The sequence below is a fragment of the Leguminivora glycinivorella genome, chromosome 17 (assembly GCF_023078275.1).
Source record: "Leguminivora glycinivorella isolate SPB_JAAS2020 chromosome 17, LegGlyc_1.1, whole genome shotgun sequence".
Classification (NCBI taxonomy): Eukaryota; Metazoa; Arthropoda; class Insecta; order Lepidoptera; family Tortricidae; genus Leguminivora; species Leguminivora glycinivorella.
This window is the reverse complement of record NC_062987.1, coordinates 10,696,076-10,720,769: the sequence shown is the minus strand read 5'-3', so window position 1 is coordinate 10,720,769 and position 24,694 is coordinate 10,696,076. Positions and strand designations below refer to the sequence as shown.

The following is a 24,694-nucleotide window of genomic DNA, read 5'->3' as shown; positions in this document are numbered from 1 at the left end:
ACACCAGTGCATAGCGATAGCGATAGCGATAGCGATAGCGATAGCGATACGGATACGCATAATATGGGTATCGTTAGAGGGATACGGATAATCGGTCGGCGGTCTCTTACAATCAATGTGCTCTAAGACGATCGTTGTTTGCTTGCTTGAAGATTACGTTTGCGATAAGTATAAGCAAAATGTAAAAATGTTTAAGGGATAATAGAAAAAAGTAATTTTTACCCACCGATCATAGTGTCGAAATACGGGCTATGTGGGATGTTTATAAAGGTTTCCCCAGCGTATATAGAATTACCTACGCTGTGGTCGATGTGTACCTAATATTTCTACAATCATTGCAAGCAAAAGTATTATGTGCAATCGAAATAATCGCAAATAAATATACCTACAGAGAAACCTAAGGATCCAAATGAAAATCTTAATGAATACTTTTATTACGCGGGCGAAGCTGCGGGTAAAAGCTAGTTGTGATATAAATTGCGATCAATGTTAACTATGGTATTTTGCTTTCCTTTGTTTTACATTTACTGTTAATTCTTATTCTGAATTAAGTTTTGGAATTTACCCCGTTCGGTAGCAATGATAGCTTCAATGGCACTGGCACCTCATTAGCGGGACAGTAATTTGAAGTCCCCTGTCCCGTTTGTGTTCACTTGTACTGTGTTGTACAGCTGTGTACCTTAATGTACAGGCAATAAAGTCATGTATAAATAGTTTTGGCACTTTGGCTGTATTCATAGCATCGTTGCTGACAGTACAGTCTGGTTTCGGCATCATTGACGTGACGCGACGACGGATTTGTTTGATCAACTGAAGATATCTATTGAGTGCAGGCAGGCAAGCATGGTCGCGCGATAAAATAAATGATTTATCATTTATCGCGCGACCATACTTGCCTGCCAGAAGTTCTTAAAATCTATTATCAATACTTACAGAATGATGATTGGCGACATGTTTCGAGTCGTATATAGAGACATCATCAGGCATGAGTGCTCGCGCAGGCTAGACTTCGTGCGCTGAGAGATTTCATGTTCGTTCAACAAGATTTTTGGTTAAAATAGCGCCTACGCTACGTGCTCTTTGCTTCAAACAACAAGTTAGATTTTGTTAAGTGTAACTAGTAAATTCTACAAGTTACTCGTCATTTGATGATTTGAATCAACAATATATTTGAACAACATGACATATATTGTTTTAAACATATGTTTGGCTGAAATAAAATCGAAATAAGATGTCATATATAAAATAAAAAATGACGGACACCACCAGTGTCGATTTTTAATTTTTTATATAGTTAGTATGACTACCTAAAAAAACACATATCAAAATATTTGTTAAAATAATTTGATTTGTTCCCATCATGGTTGCGTATATGTTTGGCTGATTCAATCAAATATCTTTTAACAAGTTTGACCTCGTTGTTCGAACAAATTCGACTTGTATCATCAATATTGTGATTTAGGGTGGCCCACATCTAGCGTCTCGCGAGCGTCGCGTCGGGCCAACTGTATGGGCAAAGCCTGACGCCGCGTCGACGTCGCGTCGACGCGGCGTCTTTTTCCATACAGTTGGCCCGACGCGACGCTTTGTTTCCGTTTACTAAAATGCTTTTGTTTCAAACGGATAAATCCGCAACAACTCGAACTTGTTAAATTCACAATGCAAATTTCTCTCAGTGTGCACATAATGTTTATAAATTTCACCGTTTTAAATGCAAATATCTTTGCAATGCGCGAGCTGCAGGTAGGTGATTTGTAGTAGCCTATGGTGACTCGTTTTTTTATGTTCTGGTGACGGCGTGTCATTGACGTGTTGACAGGTTTGATGGTTAGAGCTATGGAGATTAGAAATATAAGGAGCGAAAGCTTTAAGTATCAGAACTCAGAAGTGCACATATAAAAGAAAAGATAGGTGGCGCTGCAATAGCAGGTAATAAGGGTTTGACAAGAGGGCTTAGCCTTTCGGTAGTGACCCCGCCTACGGAGCAAGAGGTCCAGGGTTCAAATCCTGATGAGATCTTTTTATCTGTTTATTACTAATATTTTTCTTGAATTCTTTTATTTTTATATGTCCAAAAATATTTTGTTTTGTTATAACTTTTCGAAATTTCATTCGCAAGACTTACAACTATACCTAAGAATTCTTTTGATGGGGCAAACAATGTAAAAGGGCTTAAATTAACATTTGTCTGAATAAAACAATTAATAAACACAAATAAAATACAAAAAAGAAAATGTATATAAAAAAAACAAAAAGCAAAAAGATCGCTGTCAGAATCGAACCCGAGAACATCTGCGTACGAAGCCAGCGCACTACCACGGGACTGTCTGATTTGCTCAGTGATGAAATCACTGAAAAATGTTGACATTGTCATATCACATCGCTGATCATTGAGCTAGACAGCGCTCCAAGCGGAGAGATTTGTAACTGCAATTACAAGGCCTCAGCCGGTCATTTTTGCGATTGTTGTACTTTGACAGGTGTTCCTCCTTTATACTTACTTCTATTCTCCCTGGTTAGATCATTGACAACTGACAGCTTTGTTCGGTAACTTGTGCAGGTGGCAGGATTGCGAAAAGCTACGCGAGAAAATTCTACTATGTATTACACTATTTACAGCAGTAACGCTTAGTAAACGCACTTAAATATTTGACCCTTTCAGCGTGTAAAGTCATATATTTATTGTTACTTAAAATGTGTACATATACATTTTAAAAACTTTACACGCTGCATATAGATTAGAAAAACCTAGGTATGAATCGTATAACAGACCGGACAGGCATTCAATGCAGCGTCTGCAGCATTTAACCTTTCGAAACCCATACCTACGTCAAATATGAACACTCAATTTTGAATTATGCCAAAATTAGTTAAGGTGTCTTTTAATTTTTAAGCTGGCTCCCTGGGGAGCCGGCGGGGTTTGAAAGGTTAATTTTAGGTTTCTTTAAAGTCAGCGAGGGCAATCACAACTACAGGACGAGTAAGAGCCACTTTACCCTCGCTGTACTCTTTTACCGGCGGCTTATGACCGGCGAAAGTATGAGAATGATGTGGAATGATGTTATTTACATGATCTCCGTATACATATTATTACCAATGTAAGCTTATTCGGTCACACCACTGAACCGATTATTCCTTTCATTTTCATGCAGACACGAAATACATTATTGAAAAGAAACGACACTAACACACCCTGCCCCACGTGTTTCATTGTAAATAATAATGTATGAAAGAACCATTATTATTTAAAAGAGGACCGAACAATGCTTCTCAAACTTTGCCCGACTCCGAGCCAAGTTTCGCCGGGATTGCTAAATAAATATTTAATATGCAAAGTTCAATTGAATTAAGTTTTGAATAAGTTAGTTTGATGAATTTACATGTAGTGTTTGAAGAGTTATTACATGATTGAACTTTGCCTTTGCTGCGCGTTTTGTTGCATCAATATTTAATTTAGTTAGTAGCAAGTTTGAGTCAAAACTCCCAGATGTAAGAAGCTATTCTGAATTCGGAATGTCAATTAATATTGTTCGGGACAAAATCCTAAGTAGGTACTATGCTTCTTATACCAAGCGCAAAATTAACTCGTCAAACCCTTAATTGCTGGTTTGGATGAATTCTGTACAAAAGTATCTAATTTTTACTCAAATTGCCTTCATTTTGTCTCAAAAGTTTTCATTAATAATTTATTTTATTTGTCGTTTAACGAATTCAGATTATTAAATATTGTACATAATAATATAATTATGTGTACACCTATTAAAAAAAAAAACTTAAATGATGGCTTTACAACTGAACCTAAGCTGACCCTTAATTTAAAAGTCACCTTTTGTTTCACGGTACCAATTTTGTTGACATAATATATAACTAAACCTTATCATCACTCCTCGGTTCGAATTTTTGTGTTTCGCTGCAATCAATATTCAACCAGTCGCATAATAATAGTCTTCGGTTAGTCGCATAATAAATAAGTTTTTACCAACGTTTGAGAACCGGTACACAGGTGAGACGAACTAATTTTGAATATCAAAGACTCAAGTCTATTCATGAGTTGAAGCGGTAGCCGTTTAGTTGCGCCGCCGCTGTCGCTTGCCATACAGATCCGTAGTGAATATTGTGAATTGTATTCATAAAAGATTACAAGCCTCAGTTAGTAATTTTTCTTCTTTATCTTACTTTTAATACACAATTTAAAACGACATACTTCAGGTGATGTTTAGATTTCGATTGGAGCAGGTACGGCATCATTCTTGCCGCTGTATCTGTCAATTACCTTGATAAGTTGTGTGATATTTGCCGCCTCATTACTGCATTTATGTTGTCAAATAAATTGGACTGATACAGCAACGGCGACACCGCACGCAATGCAGGTGCGGTTGACATCCGAGGTTCACAATATATGACATACGATTTATGGATATTGAGGCTTGTAGCTCGCATACATAAAAGTTCCGTTACGATTGTAGTGTAATGTCGCGACGGTAGTGCAACAACTGCAGTTGAAACTAGAACGGTACCTTTACTCGTATGACTCGTATGATTATAACAGCTACTGTTTGTGCTACCTGGTTGTGACAGTGAGTGAAATAGTTTACAGTCATGTGGTGTGTTTAAGGTTGGACCTACCAACTTGCAGTGCTACATAGGTATTTAGTTCGCATGCGAAATAAGGACCTACCTATTTAGACTACCCTGGCTGGTCAAGTTTGTTGTGAGTCATCGAAACGAAAACATTTTTGCACTTTGTTGGCGTGATTGATATACATATTGGTACCAAATTTCAGCTTTCTAGTGCTTACGGTTACTGAGATTATCCGCGGACGGACGGACGGACGGACGGACGGACAGACAGACATGGCGAAACTATAAGGGTTCCTAGTTGACTACGGAACCCTAAAAAATACTATAGTATTGAGTAATTTCCTTTTGTTTTGAATCTGTCTAAAAATAACTCTTTATCTTTTACAAAAGAAAGTCAGAATAAAACAACAAAAGATGTAGATTGTCAACAATATTACATGTCACAAAAACGATTTGTGCCTGTGTGATGTTGACGTGTTTCAACAAATTGCCTCATATTTTTAATAAATAGTGCGGGAAAGAAATATATTGTACTCAGCTGCTTCCTAAAGCCAAGCCAACATTTAAATTAGTCCATAAAACATCGTGTCTGTCGCAGAACGGAAAACTAATAGACTCCGCTGACTTAAGACTGTGTGTAATAATTAACTTACTTTTACAAGGAAATTGCATAGAAATGCTGTGAACAAGCAGTGGTGCACCGTTCATTATAACTAATGTAGCAGTTTTGTCTGTTTTGTTATGTTTTGTACTACCTATGTAAGTCCTAAGTTTTTACATGTTAGTATGTACGTATGTACTACATACTTACCGATATTCTAAAGAGGCTCACAGACTATACGGGATAAGAGCGCAGTCTGTCAGTTATTTGTCGCTGTTACATTTTATCTCTGACTGGCCGATGTCGTTCGGCGAACTTAAAGTGGACCCCTCAAAAGCTAAAGAGAGAATTGTTTTGCTAACTAGTCTAAGTAGGTACAACTGTAGCAATAATAAGATATTGAGTGATTAAATGGATGACGTGAGCTGCGATATTGCATGGAGAAATTCATTGATAATTTCACAGCTGTGCGCGTACAGAGCTGTCTCATTCCTTTGGCATTTCTTCTGCGATTATCTTATCTGGGATCCCGACGAAGACTAGCCAAGCAAAGCGCAAGCTGGCATTACTAGGCATAGATATTGTGATGGATTTTTAGAGTTAGAAGCTTGGCTCTGCACGAGATCTGATAAGTTTTGGTTTTTGTGAACCTAAATATGATGTCTTGGCAACATTTTACAAGAAAATGTTATTTATGAGATAGATTTGACAATCTACTGTATATAGACCTAGTTGGTACGGTTTTTATAAAAAAATATAAACCTAATTACAATGGTGTTATGTCTGTGGTTTTGGTATCTATTATAACGTTTCTTCGCAACATCCGGTAATCCGAGGCGTGAACAAATTTCGTCCGGTAATACATCAGAAGAGCGACAACGAAAATAGTTTTATAGGACGATGTAACGACCATGATTTAAATACTTTTATATTCCCTTGGTTTGTGGAAAACGAATGTGAATGTTGATTGATATAAATGTATGGGAAAGCGTTGCGTTCGTTCAGAAATCTGAGAAAAGATATCTTCTTTAATCACGAATATCACGATATATTCTCCAAAGGGACATTGTTGGAAGTGAACATTTATTTTTAATTTGTTTCATCGTTAGTCGTCTTCCATATCGTAATGAATTGTCGAAACTTTGTATAAATGTTATTGTATTGATGAACGTCCTTAGTAGGCGTTCGGAAATCATAGTTAGACTATCATGCCAATCTTTAGGTCAATAAAATGATTGTAATCAAAATTTTGCTGTGAAATAAGTCAAATAAGCATCATTCAACTATTCTAGTATGAGTCGGTCTAATCTGCCGACAAATATATTAACCGCAATCCATAATACCCGTGTCGACATGTTTGACGCTCTCAAAGGCTAATTGCCTCACCTTTGACTAATTCCCCACCTCGCCACACGTCAACTGATCTTCTTTCTTTTTCAGCGTTCTAAATACGGCGCAAAGGCACATTAAGCTGTGAAAATCAAGATGGCGGTTGCGCGCCAAATCCCGCGTGAGCGTCAGATGGCGCTTCCGCGTCGGTTCCGTTCGAAGTCATTAGTGTGTTGACAGTGGTGGTGAAGTGTCGTGATGGTGATGTGTGTTGTGTAGAATGGGTGAGGAACGGTCGCGGCGGCTGTCTCAGCTGTTTGACCCGCTGGCGCGGTTCACGGACCACAGTGGCGCGGGCCAGTCGGCGAGCACGCCGAATAGCCCGCGGCTCATGCCGCGCAGGTCCAGGGATCCACCGCCGCCGCCGCCAAGGTGAGTTGTGCAATGTTCATTCATTATTCATTATTGTTGTCTGTCTATTTTGCTACTATGGCGCACAGATCACAGCCCATGGGCACATCTCGGACACGGGCGATCAAATATATGAAAGAGGCGCGTTCCTAGCACACATTCTAAGCTCGTGTAGGTGAACGCGTACCATGCTTGTATGAGAGAGATATGACAGGTTGACGGTTCGGGTTTTTGACAGGCGGTAAATGTGAGGTAACCGAGAGGGGGTGGGCGGCGCTATCAGCGGGGAGCGGGAGTGGCCACACTGTACGATAGTACTATTTATTATACTGTGCCATGGGGAATGATGTGGGACGTTAATTTGTTTTCTACATAGTACATGTATGTAATTATAGTAATTTAGGTTTGAGTAACGGGTAAATAAACAGAATATTATACAGCCAAGCAATGATTTTCCTAAGGAAATATAATAGAACACATTTTTTAGAATTGAGGTCATCTAAATTGATGTTTAGATACTCGGCGGGAAAGATATTTTTCAGTACAGATGGTGTTTTTTTTACGCACTAGTGCGAGAAGTGGTTCATTATATGCGAGGTCGAAACTTCGGAGGCTCATCTGTACAGAAAAACGTCGAGCGATACACGTGCGAAAAGGAAATTCGTAACTCGTGTCGATTTAATTCGTGTTAATTTATCGCCACTCGTTTCGAACTTCCTTTTTTACGCACTTGTATCGTAATGTACTATTCAAACATTACATCTCAGGGCCAATACAGACGCTCTACAACCCAACTGCAATAGAATGGGAACTACATGCCGATTGTACTCCGTAATAGGCCGGAATGTACTTACTTGATATAATCGTTATCCTTAGTTATATTTCAGCTCATGTTATTAAAATTATAGTATTCTGCTCGTTTGCCTCCTATCCCATAAAAAAAAAAAAAAAAAAAAAATAAAAAAAAAAAAAAAAAAAAAAAAGTACTTTTCCCTCTGCCAACAAACTGTCCTGCAGTTTGGCAGAAGATTTAATGTTGTCAAAAAGGGTTTATTTTGAGAATAAAAGATTTATCTTTTTTTTTGGCGCTTTTAAGTGACAATTGTAACATAAAACAGTTCGCAAATAGGAATGTTAGGAAGCGGAAACTAGGTAATCAAAACAGAATTTGATTATTAAATTACAATATAATTCGTACTATAACGACTTCTAATTACAATTAATATAACTAGGTAATTAAATATAATGAACTAGCTATACAATAATGAAGTTAACGGTTATTTTCTAATCAGTCACTGGCTCCAATAGAGCCTACTATAACTGGTAGTCAAGAAGCATCCAATCCAAAGTCCAAGTCCAAGTTCACTAGCTTTTGATCGCGGCTTCTCTCGAGTTAAAGTCGAAAATGCGGTTTGATCCATAAAAACATTCACCCCCCCCCCCATTTTAGGGAAAGGGAGGGTTAGATAGAAAAAAGGTAGCCCTCCATCCTTTCAACTCCAACTAAAAATCAATTTGTCGATCCGTTTTGCCATGGAAGACGGACAAACAAACAGACACACACACTTTCCCATTTATAATATTAAATATTTGTCAAACAAAACCTGTATTGCTAGCAAGTTCATTTATCAAATGAGCTTCGTAAGCAGGGATCGGATACCGGTATTTTTTTCGGAACGGTTCCGTACGTTGACCCGAGAACTTTATTTTAGCGTTTCTGGTTCCATTAACCGGTATTCTTTTTCGTTCAGTGAACGAACGTTTATGAGTGAGAACTGTTCCGAAGAACAGAATTAAATGATACGTTCTTTAAAGAACAGTTCGCGGGAACGGAATTATTTCGGTTTATGAGTGAGAACCGTTCCGAAGAACGGAATTAAATGATACGTTCTTTAAAGAACAGTTCGCAGGAACGAAATTATTTCGGTTTTTCTATTTCCAAGAATTTGAGGGGGAACCATGCGCAAGCGGTGTCGGCCACGGCCATCACTTTAGTAACTTGTTTGATTTGAGACTAGCGGTGAGTAAACGTGGCGTCGAACGAAACAAATACGTCGAAAACATTCTGCACCACAACCACAATGAAGTAGTAGTAGTTTTTTTTTTTTTAATTTAGTGCTTTCAATTTTACCGATTTTAAAATTTAAGTAATGTCACGACGCTTAAGTATTTATTTATTTAAGTACAGGCAATCGTACAGTCCAAGGTCAAATAAGGACGCGACGCCGCTATTAGCAAGAGCGAGAGAGCTGAATAACTTTCTCATTCTAACAAACATCAACGTCCTTATTTGACCTTGGTTTGGTAACCGTACCTTTCAAGGTCAAATAAGGACGCGACGCCGCTATTAGCAAGAGCGTGAGAGTTAAATAACTTTCTCATTCTAACATTTCTAACAAATAGCAGCGTCCTTATTTGACCTTGGTACGGTCATCTCATCTGTGTGCGTAGTTGAATGCACAAACGCTCACAGCCAGACTACATTTCTACAGCATATATATATATATATATATGTGTGTGTGTGTGTGTGTGTGTGTGTGTGTGCGTGCGTGCGTGTGTGTGTGTGTGTGTAATATACACTACTTTCCCATTAATTGTGACGTTTTAAATTAAAAGGACTCTCATTGTTGGTACTGTAGATAGTCAATTACCATAGAAATTACATCAGCTACTATCAACAATGGACCTTTAGTCTAAAAACGTCACAATTAAAGATAAGACAATGTGCAATTAGTCACAAAAATAAATTGTTTTTAGTATTCAAGACTCCCGTGTCCCAGAACTCGAAGAATCCCAATTCATCCAATGTTCTTATACTGCTGCGAGTGAAAGGGGCACTAATGATGATATTTATGACTTGATCGATGCACAGAATGAGCCACTGAGTAAAACTTACTTACCTATAACTAAACCTTCATAAACCTAAATACTGAAACTCTGCCCAGTGGTTCGGTGTTAGGGCTTGCAATTATCCGTCCAATTCGAAATCCGGATGATTCGACTCGATATTTGAAAATTCGGATATTCGGATAAAACGGATATTTCGAATATTTTTTATTTTATTTAATAAATCTCATATTTAGTAACATAATTATGTACTACGATACGAAAAAAACGCCGTAGGAAATTGTTATTTTATAATCAGGCTTCAGCTGTTGTTCGTAACCTTAATGTTAGGTTAGGTTACTTAGTTATTTCATTCTTGCCTTTTTTATGAAATGACTTCAGTTGCTCATAAGATATGATTTTATTTTTATGTAATTTTGACTAATATTTGATATTAATGAATTTTAATGCTAGAGACATAATCTGATTGCCATATGAGGCAAAACGTCATGTTGTGATCGTTTAGATCGAATATTACCTTTGTTAGACCTACTCCTTGTTTAGATATCAGATTGCATTTACGAGGTTTTCATTACCGATTTATTCAAATGCAAAAAGAACTATGACATATTACAAACGGGTACGTATCACAATGTCTAAAGTTAAAAAACTTAACGTTAAATGACCTACGTTCAAAATACCTAAAATCAAAATACATAATGGTGTTTCGACCGAAATTCAAAATACCTAAAGTTTAAAAAGGTGCATATTATAATGTCTAAAATAAAAAAACTAACGTTAAATGACCTACGTTCATAATACCTAAAATTAAAAAAACTAACGTTAAATGACCTACGTTCATAATACCTAAAATTAAAAAAACTAACGTTAAATGACCTACGTTCAAAATACCTAAAATCGAAATATCTAATGATTAAATCCGAAATGCAAAAATGTCTAATAAAAGGGGCTTAAATAACCGGTTTACCCTTGAATCGTCGACAGACAATTAATCGAATATTATTTCAAAGAAAACGTTTCAAATAATTCCATTTCATCGACAGTTCATATCGTAGAATGATTGATACAAGTCAAATTAAACCGTGGACTTTTACTTCGTAGATAGCTTATTCCGAGTATACTTTATATCGTGGTATTTTGTTTTGTGTCTTTTCATTTAATTTTGTTTTACATTAAATAAAATTTATTACGCATAATATTATTTCAATTTTGTATACCTATTTCAATTGTAAATTTTTCTAAAATTGTACAATTTGTAAATTATATGTTTTTATGTTTGGTCACACTCACAACTAACCTAACCTTCTTCTAACCTAACCTAAACCTATTTTAAAGGTCGTGCGTTGATGTGTAGAGTCGCAGTTCTAATCTAATCTAAACCTACTCTGTAAGCCGTTCTTTTCTGTGTGATCGCAGTTCTAACCTAACCTAAACCTACTCTGTAAACTGTTTGTTTTTGTGTGTGGTCACATTTCTAACCTAACCTAAACCTACTCTGTAAACTGTTTGTTTTTGTATGTGGTCACAGTTCTAGCCTAAACCTACTTTAAAAGCCGTTCGTTGTTGTGTAAGGTCGGAGTTCTAACCTAACCCTACTCTAATATAGAATTTAAACCAATCTGGTTATCTCTATTTGGTATACCTTTAATTGTCCGAAACGATTTTCGCGTAACAGACTTCGCATAATCGATTTTCGACGAATGTTAATTTGGCAGAAAACTTTATTCGGCATAGTCTAAAATAATACTAATTACTTTGTCCGAAAATAAGTTAGCATAATACTTTTTACGACAATTGCTTTTTATGAATAAAATTGATTTCATAATTGTATTTGGCATATCTCTTAAAATCAGAATAACCACTAATACTAAATGCAGTCAGGAGAGTCAGGTTAGGTTAGAACTGCGACCTCAAAAAGTACAATATTTTGTTAAGAATGCACGAATGTCGGTTAGGTTAGGTTAGAACTGCAACATCAATATAGTGTCCTTGTGTTCACGACTTTTCGCATACGCAAAACCACCCACGTAAACTTTGTAACCACCGTTTTGAGTTTTAAATACATTAATAAGGTGCATTAGGGTAATTCCGAAAGTCGTCTAATTACGAAAGTCGCATAAAAATCGCCATTATTTCCATCATATCAAGATTCCTCTTTCGGAATTACCAGAGCATTTCTGTCATTCGGAATTACCCGAATGCACCCCACTTTGTTTAGACATTTTTACGTATGCATGAATATCTCATCATTGTGCAATCTATAATGGCTGACAGAAAATAATTAAACTTTGTTCAATATATATACCCTCTTTTGCGCTCGCGGAACCTACCCTACTACTTCGGTATTTTGACCGGCTAATCATTTTAGGTATTTTGACCATAGGGTATTTCAAATGTTGGCGTATAAAATTTAGGTGACATAGTTTTTGGTATTTCAAACATTAGGTATTTAGTCCAATAGGTATTTTAAATTTCGGTAATTCGTGCGTAGGTGTAACTTGCTTAGGTATTTAAAATCATTAGGTATTTTGATTTTAGGTATTTTGAACGTAGGTCATTTAACGTTAAGTTTTTTAATCTTAGACATTGAGATACGTACCCATTACAAACACCATTTAGCTTTGTTAAATAACAAGGCTGAATGATCTTTCTCTCTAATAATTTTCACCTCTTATCTTTGATGACTTCGTGACTTCGTTTTGAGTTTTAAATACATTAATAAGGTGCATTAGGGTAATTCCGAAAGTCGTCTAATTACGAAAGTCGCATAAAAATCGCCATTATTTGAAGTATGTAAATTTGTGAAATTAAATGTAAACTTGTTTAAGACTGCCAAGGAAGTGTTCCCTAGAAATACTAGGAATACCAACAGACTTGTTGTACCTAAACAACAAAGAACTGCCGCTTTTAAAAGTAACTGTTATTCTATGTGTGTCACGATTTATAATAAGTTACCACAGGATATAACAGACCTACCATGCAATAAATTTAAAAATGCACTATTCAAATGGCTAATGGCAAAACTGTTCTACTCGATTAAAGAATTTGTGGATAGTAATGGGGAAGTATCAACAGAGTAAGATATGCTGTAAATATTGTACATATTGTATACCTTAGTTTAATAATAAGTTAAGTAATTAAGTTAATTTTTAATGTAGTTTTAGTTATTGTATAATTTGCATGCTGCCAAAACACAGCTAAAAAGTTGGTACACACAATTTATGTAAGACCTATCATGTTAACACTTTTTAAATGCGAATAAAGAATTATGAATTATGAATTATGACTCCATTCCAGTTACACTTGGGACTCTCGGGTAGACGTTCTTAGCCAGAGGGCCTTACGTTACGTATACAGCGAAAAAGTTTTGGTGTTGCAACACTTGCAACCTATTTTGAAAGGATAAAATGTAAAAGCGTATCTGCTTAACTACTTCATCTTGTTCTGCAGTTCAATACTAAACAGGTCTTCCGCCGCGGGATACATAGAAGACTTCTTTTTGTCAGAAAATTTGAACAGTTTTAGTTCTGTTAGCAATTTATTTATTTATTTATAATGTATTCGGATGCTAACAATAATGAAAGTGCAGCGTTTGATACGGTACTCAGTGTCACTTGATTGATTGAGTTAAACTGATATACATGAGATTATCCACAAATATTCATGAAAAGAACCCTGCCTGCTAAGCCGCGGTCCCGGGTTCGAATCCCGGTAAGGGCATTTATTTGTGTGATGAGCATAGATATTTGTTCCTGAGTCATGGATGTTTTCTGTGTATATAAGTATGTATTTATCTATATAAGTATGTATTTATATCGTCGCCTAGCACCCATAGTACAAGCTTTGCTTAGTTTGGGGCTAGGTTGATCTATGTAAGATGTCCCCCAATATTTATTTATTATTTATTTACTTATTAAATAAGGTAGTAGTGCCACTCAAGGAGTAATTTTTGATATAAATCGCTTTAATATCGTAAATGTGTTAATTTTATTTTAAAATTTGTTTTCCAAATGAGTTTCTTAAAAATTGCAATGGTATTTCTGTCATTCACAATATTCGAATTATTCGTTTTATCCGGATTTTAACGTGTAAATTATCCGAATTTCAAAATCAGCGGATATCCGGATTACAAGCCCTATTCGGTGTCACTCCTAAAGTAGGTACTTACAGGTGACCGTACCGACATAGGTCAGTTAGGGACGCTGTTATTTGTAAAAAATGAGAAATCCTTATACGGTCAACCGGGGTGGCTTTAAAACGCAGGGGTGACTTTGAAAATTTAGTTTTAAAGTCATACTGTAAGTAAATTCGCGATTTTTTATGGTAGATTTACAAGAATATTTATTGATCTATTATCCAGCTACTAGTTACATGAACAGTTTCAGTAAATAATGAATGATGTTAATTTTAAAGCCGTTCAAATACCATCAAAGTAACTCCAAATTTTCCTAAAGCCACCCCGGTTGACGTAGCTCTCCCGCTCTTACAATCCCGTACTTGTTGACCTTGGTCGGTTTGGTCGTCTGTAGACAGTGTAGACACTAATACACTCGCCAACTACAGTTGTGTATTCCATGTAGATAACCCAAGGGCCCAATTCTCAAAAGATTGTAACTTATTGTAATAATTATCTAGAAATGTAAGTATGCAAAATAAATAAAATATTTTTATTGCAGATAAAAGCTTTGACATAGATGATGAAGATCTAGTCTCCAAAATATATATATATATAGAGAAAAAACTACCCCATATCCAAGCGATTCTGATGACCTTGAGGTGGATGTAAGTGCTTATAGTGTGAGAAAGTAGTGTCCTCATTTAAAAACAAATTACTATTTGTTGACGGATCTTGCTAACTCTGTTCACTTATTGATAATTTCTGTGTTAATTTGTAATTTTGTAATAGTTTAAATGTGTAAACTTAGTTAATTTATATATAGCCCTTGGGGCAATAGGAATATTGTCATACTTAATATTATGTTTTTGCATGCTGTGATTACCTATAAGTGGGGGATCAATTATGAATGGGCTTTTTATAATCTGTAATTAATAGTATGTATATTGTATCTTCTGTTGGTGATCCTAATAAACAAATAAACAAAGCTGTATAAAATATAATCTGCACTAATTTGTATAAATATGTGTGTTACTTAATCTGTGTGAATTTGTAATAGTGATATGTTTTTAAATGTTTTTAAGGACCAAGATGCAGTCCTTGAGAGAGCACAACCCATGCAATCCATTTATACTATTTATAGTGAACCGGAACCGGACGCGATGTGCCCTTGTTCATGCAAGCGTAATATAGTTGCAGTCGTTATAAGAAAAAAGTTAGAACAAGTTCCCGAAGAGAATTTACTGGCTTGTTTAGAAGATCTCGAAAATACAATAGAAAAATATTAAATGTGTATCAAGATTATGTGTACTCTATCATAATTATAGCTTCAGTGTAAAAGTCAATCATATTTTGGTACATTCGTTAGTGAAATATCGTTATAAAATAAGGGTTATTCCACTAGTTAGAGTTACCACTAAGTTGTTACCAGTGGTAACTACAATGTTATTTTCCCAGCTTTTACTCCTAGTAACTACTGGGAATACCACTAACTTTAACAATTTTTTTGTGGCAATTACTGGAAACATATAGGCAATTACTGGAAAGATTATATCATAAGATTCATAAGTTTTGTTTTATTTTATACACATGTAAAGCCTGACCAGAAATATATGACTACGCGCCATGTAGCGGAATTTCATTAAAACTATTTTCTTCATAGTCATCATACTATACTGAACTGTCACTCCATACATCAGAATAACAGCGCACTCCTGACAATAGTTATATATTTCTGGTCAGGCTTTAGTTTCTTAATCATACTTACCATATCCAACGCGATCAATGTTATTTTCACGAAATCTAATGGCAACAGCTGAGACTGTTTCCTCACCTTTAATTGATTGGCCTCAATGGCCACTGCGTAAGAGTCGTTAGAGGTGCACATTGAATTAGAGCACACAAATATTATTTCAGTAGTTGCCTAATAGCAAGGACGATATATACCGGGACTGACAAAGCCCATACAAAAAAGTTTACCCCTGAAATGTCCCATACATTTCCGAGCGATTATTTCCGAAAAAATTAACAATATCAAAAAATGTTAGTAGTAAACCCCTATTCATTTTTTAATACCTATCCAACAATAGGTATATCACACGTCAGGGTTGAAATAAAAAAAAAATCTCTCCCCACTTTACGTGTAGGGGGGGCGGGCACCCTAAAAAAATTTTTTTTCCACTTTTTATTTTTGCACTTTGTTGGCGTGATTGATATACATATTGACACCAAATTTCAGCTTTCTAGTGCTAACGGTCACTGAGATTATCCGCGGACGGACGGACGGACAGACAGACATGGCGATAAGGGTTCCTAGTTGACTACGGAACCCTAGAAAAGATATTTGTAGGCATCATCAGTGTAGTTATGATACTATTTAATAGGTGGCGCTAAAAATTCAGGTAAGATTCTTAGTATGAACATTATCAATCCTATATGAATCATCCTTGCTAATAGTAATTATGACGTTTTCAGAATAAAGGTCCCTGTCCATAGTACTTAATTAGTTCCAGTTCTACTAGGGCTTGCAATCCGGATATTCATTTTATCCGGATATCCGCCAATTTTAAAATCCGGATTTTTTGTAAGTTGAAATTCGGATAAAATGAATAATTCGAATATTGTTTAAGACAAAAATACCATTGCATTATTTAAGAAAATCATGTGAAAAACGTTGAATTTTAAGATAAAATTGATACATTTACGTTATTAAAGCGATTAATATTAATAATATTAAATATTACTCCTTGAATGACCACTACTAATCTATTTTGTCATGAATATTTGTTAATGATCTCATGCACATGAAAGATAGGAAGTGAGAAAGAACAAGGCTGAATGGTGTTTGGAAAATTCCAATGTTCTTTTTGGATCGCTGAATTCACAGTAGCAGTGAAGCATTTAGCATTTGAATAAATCGGCAATGAAAACCTCGTCAATGCAATCTGATATCTAAACAGGGAGAAGCTGGTCTAACGTACGACATATTCGATGTAAATATCATCAGTATTACGTAATATCTCAATCAGATCACATATCTCAATCAGATTATCTAAATTGATTAAAATCAAATTTAGTCAAAATTACATAAAAATAAAATAACATATCATATGACTATGAGCGACATTTAGTATTTTTCATATCGTCGGCGTCGTACATATTTTATCAAACGGTATAATCCTAAATAATAAGAACCTACTTGTTTGCCTTAACCGGCCGTCCAGAGTGGGGTTCCAGAGCTATATGCTTGCAGGGACATCGAAAAGGCTTTAGTTTTTTACATACCGAATAACTTTATTTCGGTATCATGATTCCTTTTAAGATAATTACATTATGTAATAATATTTAGAATACCTAAAATATGACAAATTTGCATTCTATTCAAATCAGTACGAGTATACTTCACGGAGTCCAAAACTATACGCAAATCAGAAGTCCAAAACTAGAAAAATATAGATAGAGAGCGATTGCGGGCGCCGCGCCGGTCGGTCGGCTCGAGCGCGAGTACTTGCGCCGCCGGCGTACGCGTCTGTGTGCGTGCGCCACGCGCACACACAACTATACAGGGCCTCTCTGTGGGTTCCGCCCCCGTCAGCGCGACGGCGATAAAGACCTAAAAATCTGAATTCGTGCTTGCCTCCTGTATCGTCTTAATCCTTTAATGATTCCGTTAACGTGAAACTTTAAGTAGACAGGCTTTATGAAGACAATTGGCCGGTGAGCACAGACCAACCCCTATAGACATCTATTACAAGACGACTCGCGGTGGCCAGCCTTCCTAGTATTTGCACTGATATAAGCGCGGGCGCTCGCCGTGCCCGATCAGTATCGACCAAGTAACAGACCCGAAAGCAGCGCGTGTTTTTCGCACAAAAAAATTGGAAAAGGGTATTTTGATGCCTTAAAGATGTCCACCTGTAGTGTGAAATGGTGTGGAAAGGTAACAAGAAGCTCAAATTTAAAAACAGACGGCATTACATTCCACAAATAAGTCATATTTATAATTTATTCAGAGCCGGCATAGGTCAACTTACATTGGCCACTTACGCGTCAGTAGAGGGACAGTCATACTTCTGTCCCTTTTCATCTGGCGCGACTGCCCGCCGTCCTTGAAACGGCCAATCACAGCGCGCTTAACACATTCCCCGCCCGCTCCTCGCACCCCAAACACTGGTGACTCGTATCGCGAACCAAATATACAAGACTGCCACTCTATAGGAGGTTCTCTGTGCCGGTGAGCCCTACAATTTTAAAATTTGCCGCCCTTTTTAGTGACAAAATTTGCTTGGCCGTCTATTGTTTACTAGGGAACCCTAAAAACGATACGTATATTTATACCTAGTTCATATAAAAGTGTGTCATTCCTGTCCTGATGAGTGATGAAACACATCTCTAATATTGTCATCGAAGAAGAAAGACTTACAAAATGAAACCTTTAAAAACAGACACAAGCTCTGAAAGAAGAAAGAAAGAAAATCAAGAGAGCCTTTACCAGTTGGTATGGTGACAATAAAATAAATGTGTAGTCCTCCAAGGTTGTATATGTACCTACACTTATTCGCTAGTTACGCTATAAGCATACACAAATTACGTACAACGTACACATAGTTTGGGACTGTTATGTTTATCAGGTTAACATTGACAAGTTATTATTTAATATTAATGTAAAGTTATCCAAACCTAGCTCAATAGCTCAAAGTAAAAAATAACAAACTTATGTTTATGTCACAGTTTTCCATTAAACATTTTGATTTTTTTGTAGCCTCGTCATACATATACATGGTGTATATTCTATGCTGTTTCTTCCTTCCCATCTTAATGTTATTATGTTCACGTTATCACTTTCAATAGTTTCAATATCCAGCATACACTACATGTATCACTTAGTGGGGACGTTTATCGACAAAAAGAGGCCAAACCTTTTTTTCTTGACCAAAGCATGAAACTTGGCACAGTTGTTCCTTATATCAAAATAAGCCGATTAAGATCGGGAGCCTTCAGGAGCCTCCCCCCTGGGGCTCGGGAGGGGGGGTCAAAGTACCGCTTCACCCGGCTTGCTTTGAAAAATTCTAACATACCCCGTTTAGTTCATAGGTCATGTTTGGTATCGTTTTCGAGTAAATCAATAACGTAGAATTCATTTTTGGTACTAAAATTATAATTTAACGGTAAATAAAATAAAAAAAATGAAAAGTTGAAATTTTCATCTATGATTTACAAATTCAAGTCATCATAAATGTCAAACTGTTTGCTTTTTCTACAAATAAAAAATATGATATGAAAGCCTATTTAATATAGATTATGAAAAATAAAACTTTTACCCACCTTTACTAACGTTAAGTTTCATAAAAAAACTTTGAGCCGCGCGGCGTCGGGACGCCGCGAGCGTAATTTTAAAATGCCTTTATTTTAAAAAACTCTATTAGAACCCGTTTAGCTATTAGGTCATGTTTAGTATCGTTTTCGAGTAAATAAATAACGTAGAATTTAGTTTTGGTATTAAAATGACCATTTAATGTTAAATGAAATTTAAAAAAATATTTTTTTAAATTTTCTTCTGTGAGTTACAAATTCAAGTCACCATAAATGTCAAACGGTTTGCTTTTTCTATAAATATAAAAATATGATATTAAAGCCTATTCACAAAGGATAGTACGCGTTCACCTACGCGAGCTTAGACTGTGTGCGGGGAACGCGCCTCTTTCATATATTTGATCTCCAGTGTCAGAGGTGTGTTAATGCATAAATAGAAAAAGATTCATTATTATGGACTCCGGTGTCGACAACGGCAACACTCGGGTCGGACCACACACTCTAAAGACCGACTGTACCTGTTATTTATTCATTGTAGTGAATCCTGAAAGAAATTTATATAATAGTATTTTATACAATCGTGATATAATACAAAACTTTTCAGTCGAGTACCATGTGTAGTACGGTACGAGAGTGAAAAGTTTAATTATATCACTATTGTATACAATACTTTTTCTACGAGTCATCATCTTCATCATCAATGGACGGAAATATCATCATTCATGCAAGTTAAAATTAATGTCAATAGAGTCTTTCACCGTTGTATCAACATCGAATTACCTAGCAACCAATTGTTTGTAATAACCGTCTCTGATTGGCCGACAACGCGACAGATAAAAAAAATGTGTTTCAGATGCAGGAAAATTTGCCAGGTACTGCAAATTAGTATAGAAATTGTATGAAGTTCTATTTTTGAAATTATTATAGTTAACTAAAGTCAATTATAATGAGCTTATTATAATTGAGTCGGAACTGCCATAGAGTATCCAACACTGAAAAGTTAGCACTTATAGTTTAGTTTGTGGTGTCCTAATTGACAGATTACTCATATTATACATTCCTTTCACAGAGACATAGCTGGGTACATATGCAACTGCATAAAGAGGGCTCTACCCTCTTTTTGCAGTTGCATCGGTTTTTGCAACCTGATTTACATTAACATCTTGTAACTTCTAAGCATATACTGGCCACTTCAGTGTTGTCTGACCAGTGTGGTACCCATTCGTCTCCTTCTTCCTTCCATCCCCAAGAAGACGGACTTGGCAAATTTTGGTGTGGCACCAACGCCTGACTCCAAACAAGAACGCACTGAGTCCCATTTCTCAAAACTGATAGTTACAAGTTACAAGCGGAAGTCTCTTTCCAACTTGTCATATTAGACATTGAAAACCACTTGTAAATTGTAACTTGTAGCTTCGAGAAATGGGCCCCTGGTACACTGTGCGCAGTATATGCTGATAGGCAGCCTCTGAAGGAGGTATGTTCTCCAATTGTCGATCTTTTCTGGTACCTAAAGAGATAGGTACTTCGACCACTCATTCACCGTTGCGCAACGACTTGGTCTGAAACAATGTGTGCATTATCATTTTAGATTCTACAACTATCAAATTACAACTTTTTGGTGGATCACGTAACCTTCAGTATTACCCACTTACGTTACGTATCATACAAAATTATGGCACGTATTTAACCGGGCGACTGAATAACCATAGAAATGGGTATCAAAAATAATAGTTTGGCGACTAAAATGGGGCCTCAAAAATAACTTTCCGTTTAATATTTTAGTTGCCCGGTTAATTATATGCCCAAAATTATTACAAACTTTAGTAGAATCTGATTTGCCTCTGATATTGCTCCATCTTGTAATAGTTTGACACCTTGGGTGGCCTGGCTAAGCTACAAAGCCAAAAGAAAAAGTTTCTAGATTAGACATAGTATGGGATAGGTACGATAAACGCAGCTTGAAACGATCAACAAGGGAGAAACATGGCCACCCAAGGCTTCAAACTATTACGAGATGGAGCAATATCATAGATAGGCTAATCAGATTTTACTAAAGTTTGTAATTATTTTGTATGATAGGTAAGTGTGTAATAGTGAAGGTTAGGTACGTGATCCACCAAAATGTAATTTGATAGTTGCAGAATCTGTTTAAATAAAATGACAATGCACATATTGTTTCAGATCAAGGGTCCTTACGCAACAGTGAATGAGTGCCGGAAGAACCTCTTTACTAGAAAAGATCGACACTTGGAGAACATACCTACTTCCGAGGCTGCCTTACTTCATCATATACTGCCATTTGTCTAAGACTGGGGCTAAAGACATGCCAACCACACCCTTGTTGCCGACGCATTAGGACACCACGGACTCCACTGCCAGTCTAGTGCTGGCCGAATTTTGTGACACGCTGCACTTAACGATTTAATCCGCAAGGCTCTCGGCACATCGAACATACCGACAACCCTCGAATCTGTCGGCTTGTCAGCAGCAGACGGTAAGCGGCCTGATGGTTGCTCGCTTTTGCCTTGGTTTCTGGGACGACCCTTGGCGTGGGGCGTGACCTGTGTGGATACCTTGGCTCCGTCCAACGTCTAACGCTCGGCCCAGAAACCAGGGACTGCTGCTGCAAAACACCCAGTTTAAACGCGCAAATATGCATTTTTAAAAAACAACTACATATTTGCGGCAATTGCATTTGAAACATTTGGACCATGGTCATCAGACACCAAGCAGTTCGTGAAGAAAGTTTCCACCAAACTTGTCTTGGTGTTTGGTGACATACGAATAGGCTTTTACATCATATTTTTTATTTAAAGAAAAAGCCAACAGTTGACATTTTTGTTGACTTGAGTTTGCAAATCACAAATGAATATTTTTTTTAATTTATTTACCATTAAATTATAATTATAGTACCAAAAATAAATTATTTGTTATTAATTTACTCGAAAACTAAATCAAACATGACCTAATAGCTAAACGGGGTCTAATAGAGTTTTTAAAATAGAGGCATTTTAAAATTACGCTCGCGGAGTCCCGACGCCGCGCGTCTTAAAGTAATTTTTTTGTGGAACTTAACGTTTGTAAATGTGGATAAAAGTTATATTTTTTATAATCTATATTAAATAAGCTTTCATATCATATTTTTTATTTATAGAAAAAGCAAACAGTTTGTCATTTATGATGACTTGAATTTGTAAATCATGGATGAAAATTTAATTTTTTTTATTTAATTTTATTTTATTTACCATTAAATTATAATTTTAGTACTAAAAACGAATTCTACGTAATTGATTTACTCGAAAACGATACCAAACATGACCTATTAACTAAACGGGGTAAGTTAGAATTTTTCAAACCAAGCCGGGTGAAGCGGTACTTTGACCCCCCCTCCCGGGCCCCAGGGGGGAGGCTCCCGATCTTAATCGGCTTATTTTGATATAAGGAACAACTGTGCCAAGTTTCATGCTTTGGTCAAAAAATTTTAGGTTTTGCAATAAACTCCCCAACTACACTGCACGTTCACTGTTTATACGCCGAAAGTTGCAACTCAAGTAAATGAAGTAAACAAAACAAACAACCTACCTTCACCTTCATTGCCGGCCGCGGCCGGCCGGCTAACCGAAACAGAAATATAAATGAACTTCGTGTGAAAAAGAGACAGCGAAAGGCGGCTCGTGCGTCGGCGAAAACGCTCGGCTCCGGCGCTCGCTACAGTCGCTATACCTACTCCCGCGCGGCTCGGAACGAAATAATATTGGTTTTAGGAACGCTAAAATTCTGTTCGTTCATTTAAACGTTACTGTAAGGAACCGTTCTTTGAGGGAACGAAATAAGAACCGAAACCGAAATTATTTTGTTCCCACTGAACAAAATTTATAATGAACCGTTCTTTTAGGGAACGATATAAGAACCGTAACCGAAATTATTTTGTTCCCATTGAACAAAATTTATAGGTAACGGTTTAAGAACGATATCAAATGGTATTTGGGAACGGGTTCCGATCCCTGTTCGTAAGTGACGGCTTTCAACTTTGCCCTTTTAAGTGACAATTTGTCATTTGATTTTGAACCGTTAGGCTGCTACGTTCACATGTGGCATTTATACCTACCATATACGATTTTCGAATATCGTAGTTTGTATGGCAACTCTTTGCGTCGTCGTTCACATGACATCCATGCTAGAAAATCTCATAATCGAGACATATTTTTTACCGCATACCGTCTTGCTCTTGCCACCGGAGATGCGAGATTCTCGCAACGACTTTATCGAATGCGGCGCTTATGTTTACGTTGATTCGTTCACACAGACACATTGGTTTCTCGTGTGCGTTGTGTTTGTGACGTCGTTGCCGAAGGTCATGATGGAGGACGGATTGCCGATTACATGCGGGAAAAATCCGAATGGATCTAGCACCGTGTGGACGGCCGTCTCGTATACGGTAAAACTCGTCTCGTATATCGAATAGTCGCCGCACGGTGGGCTGGATGGCTCGAAAAGAGGACATACGCACTTTATTCAGAAAATCATTGTTTTTACTGGACCAAAAAAAAACAGTACCTGTATAAAAAATCTGCTTATCGTTTCCTACTCTATAAAAGTAGAAAAACAAAGTCTTGAAAGGTAGAAGACGGGACCTCTAATAGTTTCTGAGAAACAAGATACCTATATTTGGGTCCCATACCCCCATACAAAAAAAACAGACTTTAATTTTTTCTGCTGTCAATACGCCTTATTTCTAAAAAATGTATTCTGTATTTATTGTTCCTTATATAATTCTCTATCGGATAGCATTAAAAAAAAAAAGATTTTCCAAAAAAAGTGCGAATGTCCTCTTTTCAAGCCATCGAGCCCAGCGTGCGCCGTGTCATGCGAACGTAGTCTTACTGTCGCATGTAAAGTTGCTTGTTGCTTGTATTATTTTTTATTTAATATAAGTAAGTGGATGCAGTTGCAGTCTTCAATTAAGTTCGTCTTAGAAGTAAATTGGTTTTGGTGCAATCGCTCGCAGTTCACGGAGGTCACGTTTTGCATAATGTTATGCACAAATTAACCTTTTGGTGGCATATTGATTTGTTTGGCTTGAACATCATTAAGGAATTAATTTTATGTGTAGGTATGCAAAAACATAATTATGCTGGCTGTTGATTTATTTAAATTATTCACTGCTTGACGACAGCTATATCTACCTGTCTAGGTCTAAGGTTCGAATCACAGAGACGAGTAAAACGGGAAACTACCAGAGCTTTAGTAAAAAGTAATTAAGGGGTACAACGGGGTAAATATGATGTGGAGTTCTACATGTATCCACTGAACATGCTTATAATATATAACCGGTGGACACTCTATTTAATAATGCAAAGATTGTAAAACATGAAAAAAAATGGACCAGTTACATTTACCCCCCAGTCGAGATTTGCTCCGCTGTACTTTACTTAATTCTTCTTCTTCCTCCTACCCTTATCCCACGTTATGTGGGGTCGGTACAACATGTCTTT

General features: G+C 36.6%; 1 protein-coding gene across 1 annotated transcript in view; it reads left to right on the top strand.

The window, feature by feature from the left end:
* Window positions 1-24,694, top strand: part of LOC125235595 — a 217,207-nt gene that overhangs the window by 179,271 nt on the left and 13,242 nt on the right. The window contains exon 2 of the mRNA XM_048142193.1: window positions 6,623-6,943. Coding sequence (XP_047998150.1) covers window positions 6,792-6,943 — 152 coding nt within the window. The 5' untranslated portion in view covers window positions 6,623-6,791. The remainder of the gene's footprint in view (window positions 1-6,622; window positions 6,944-24,694) is intronic.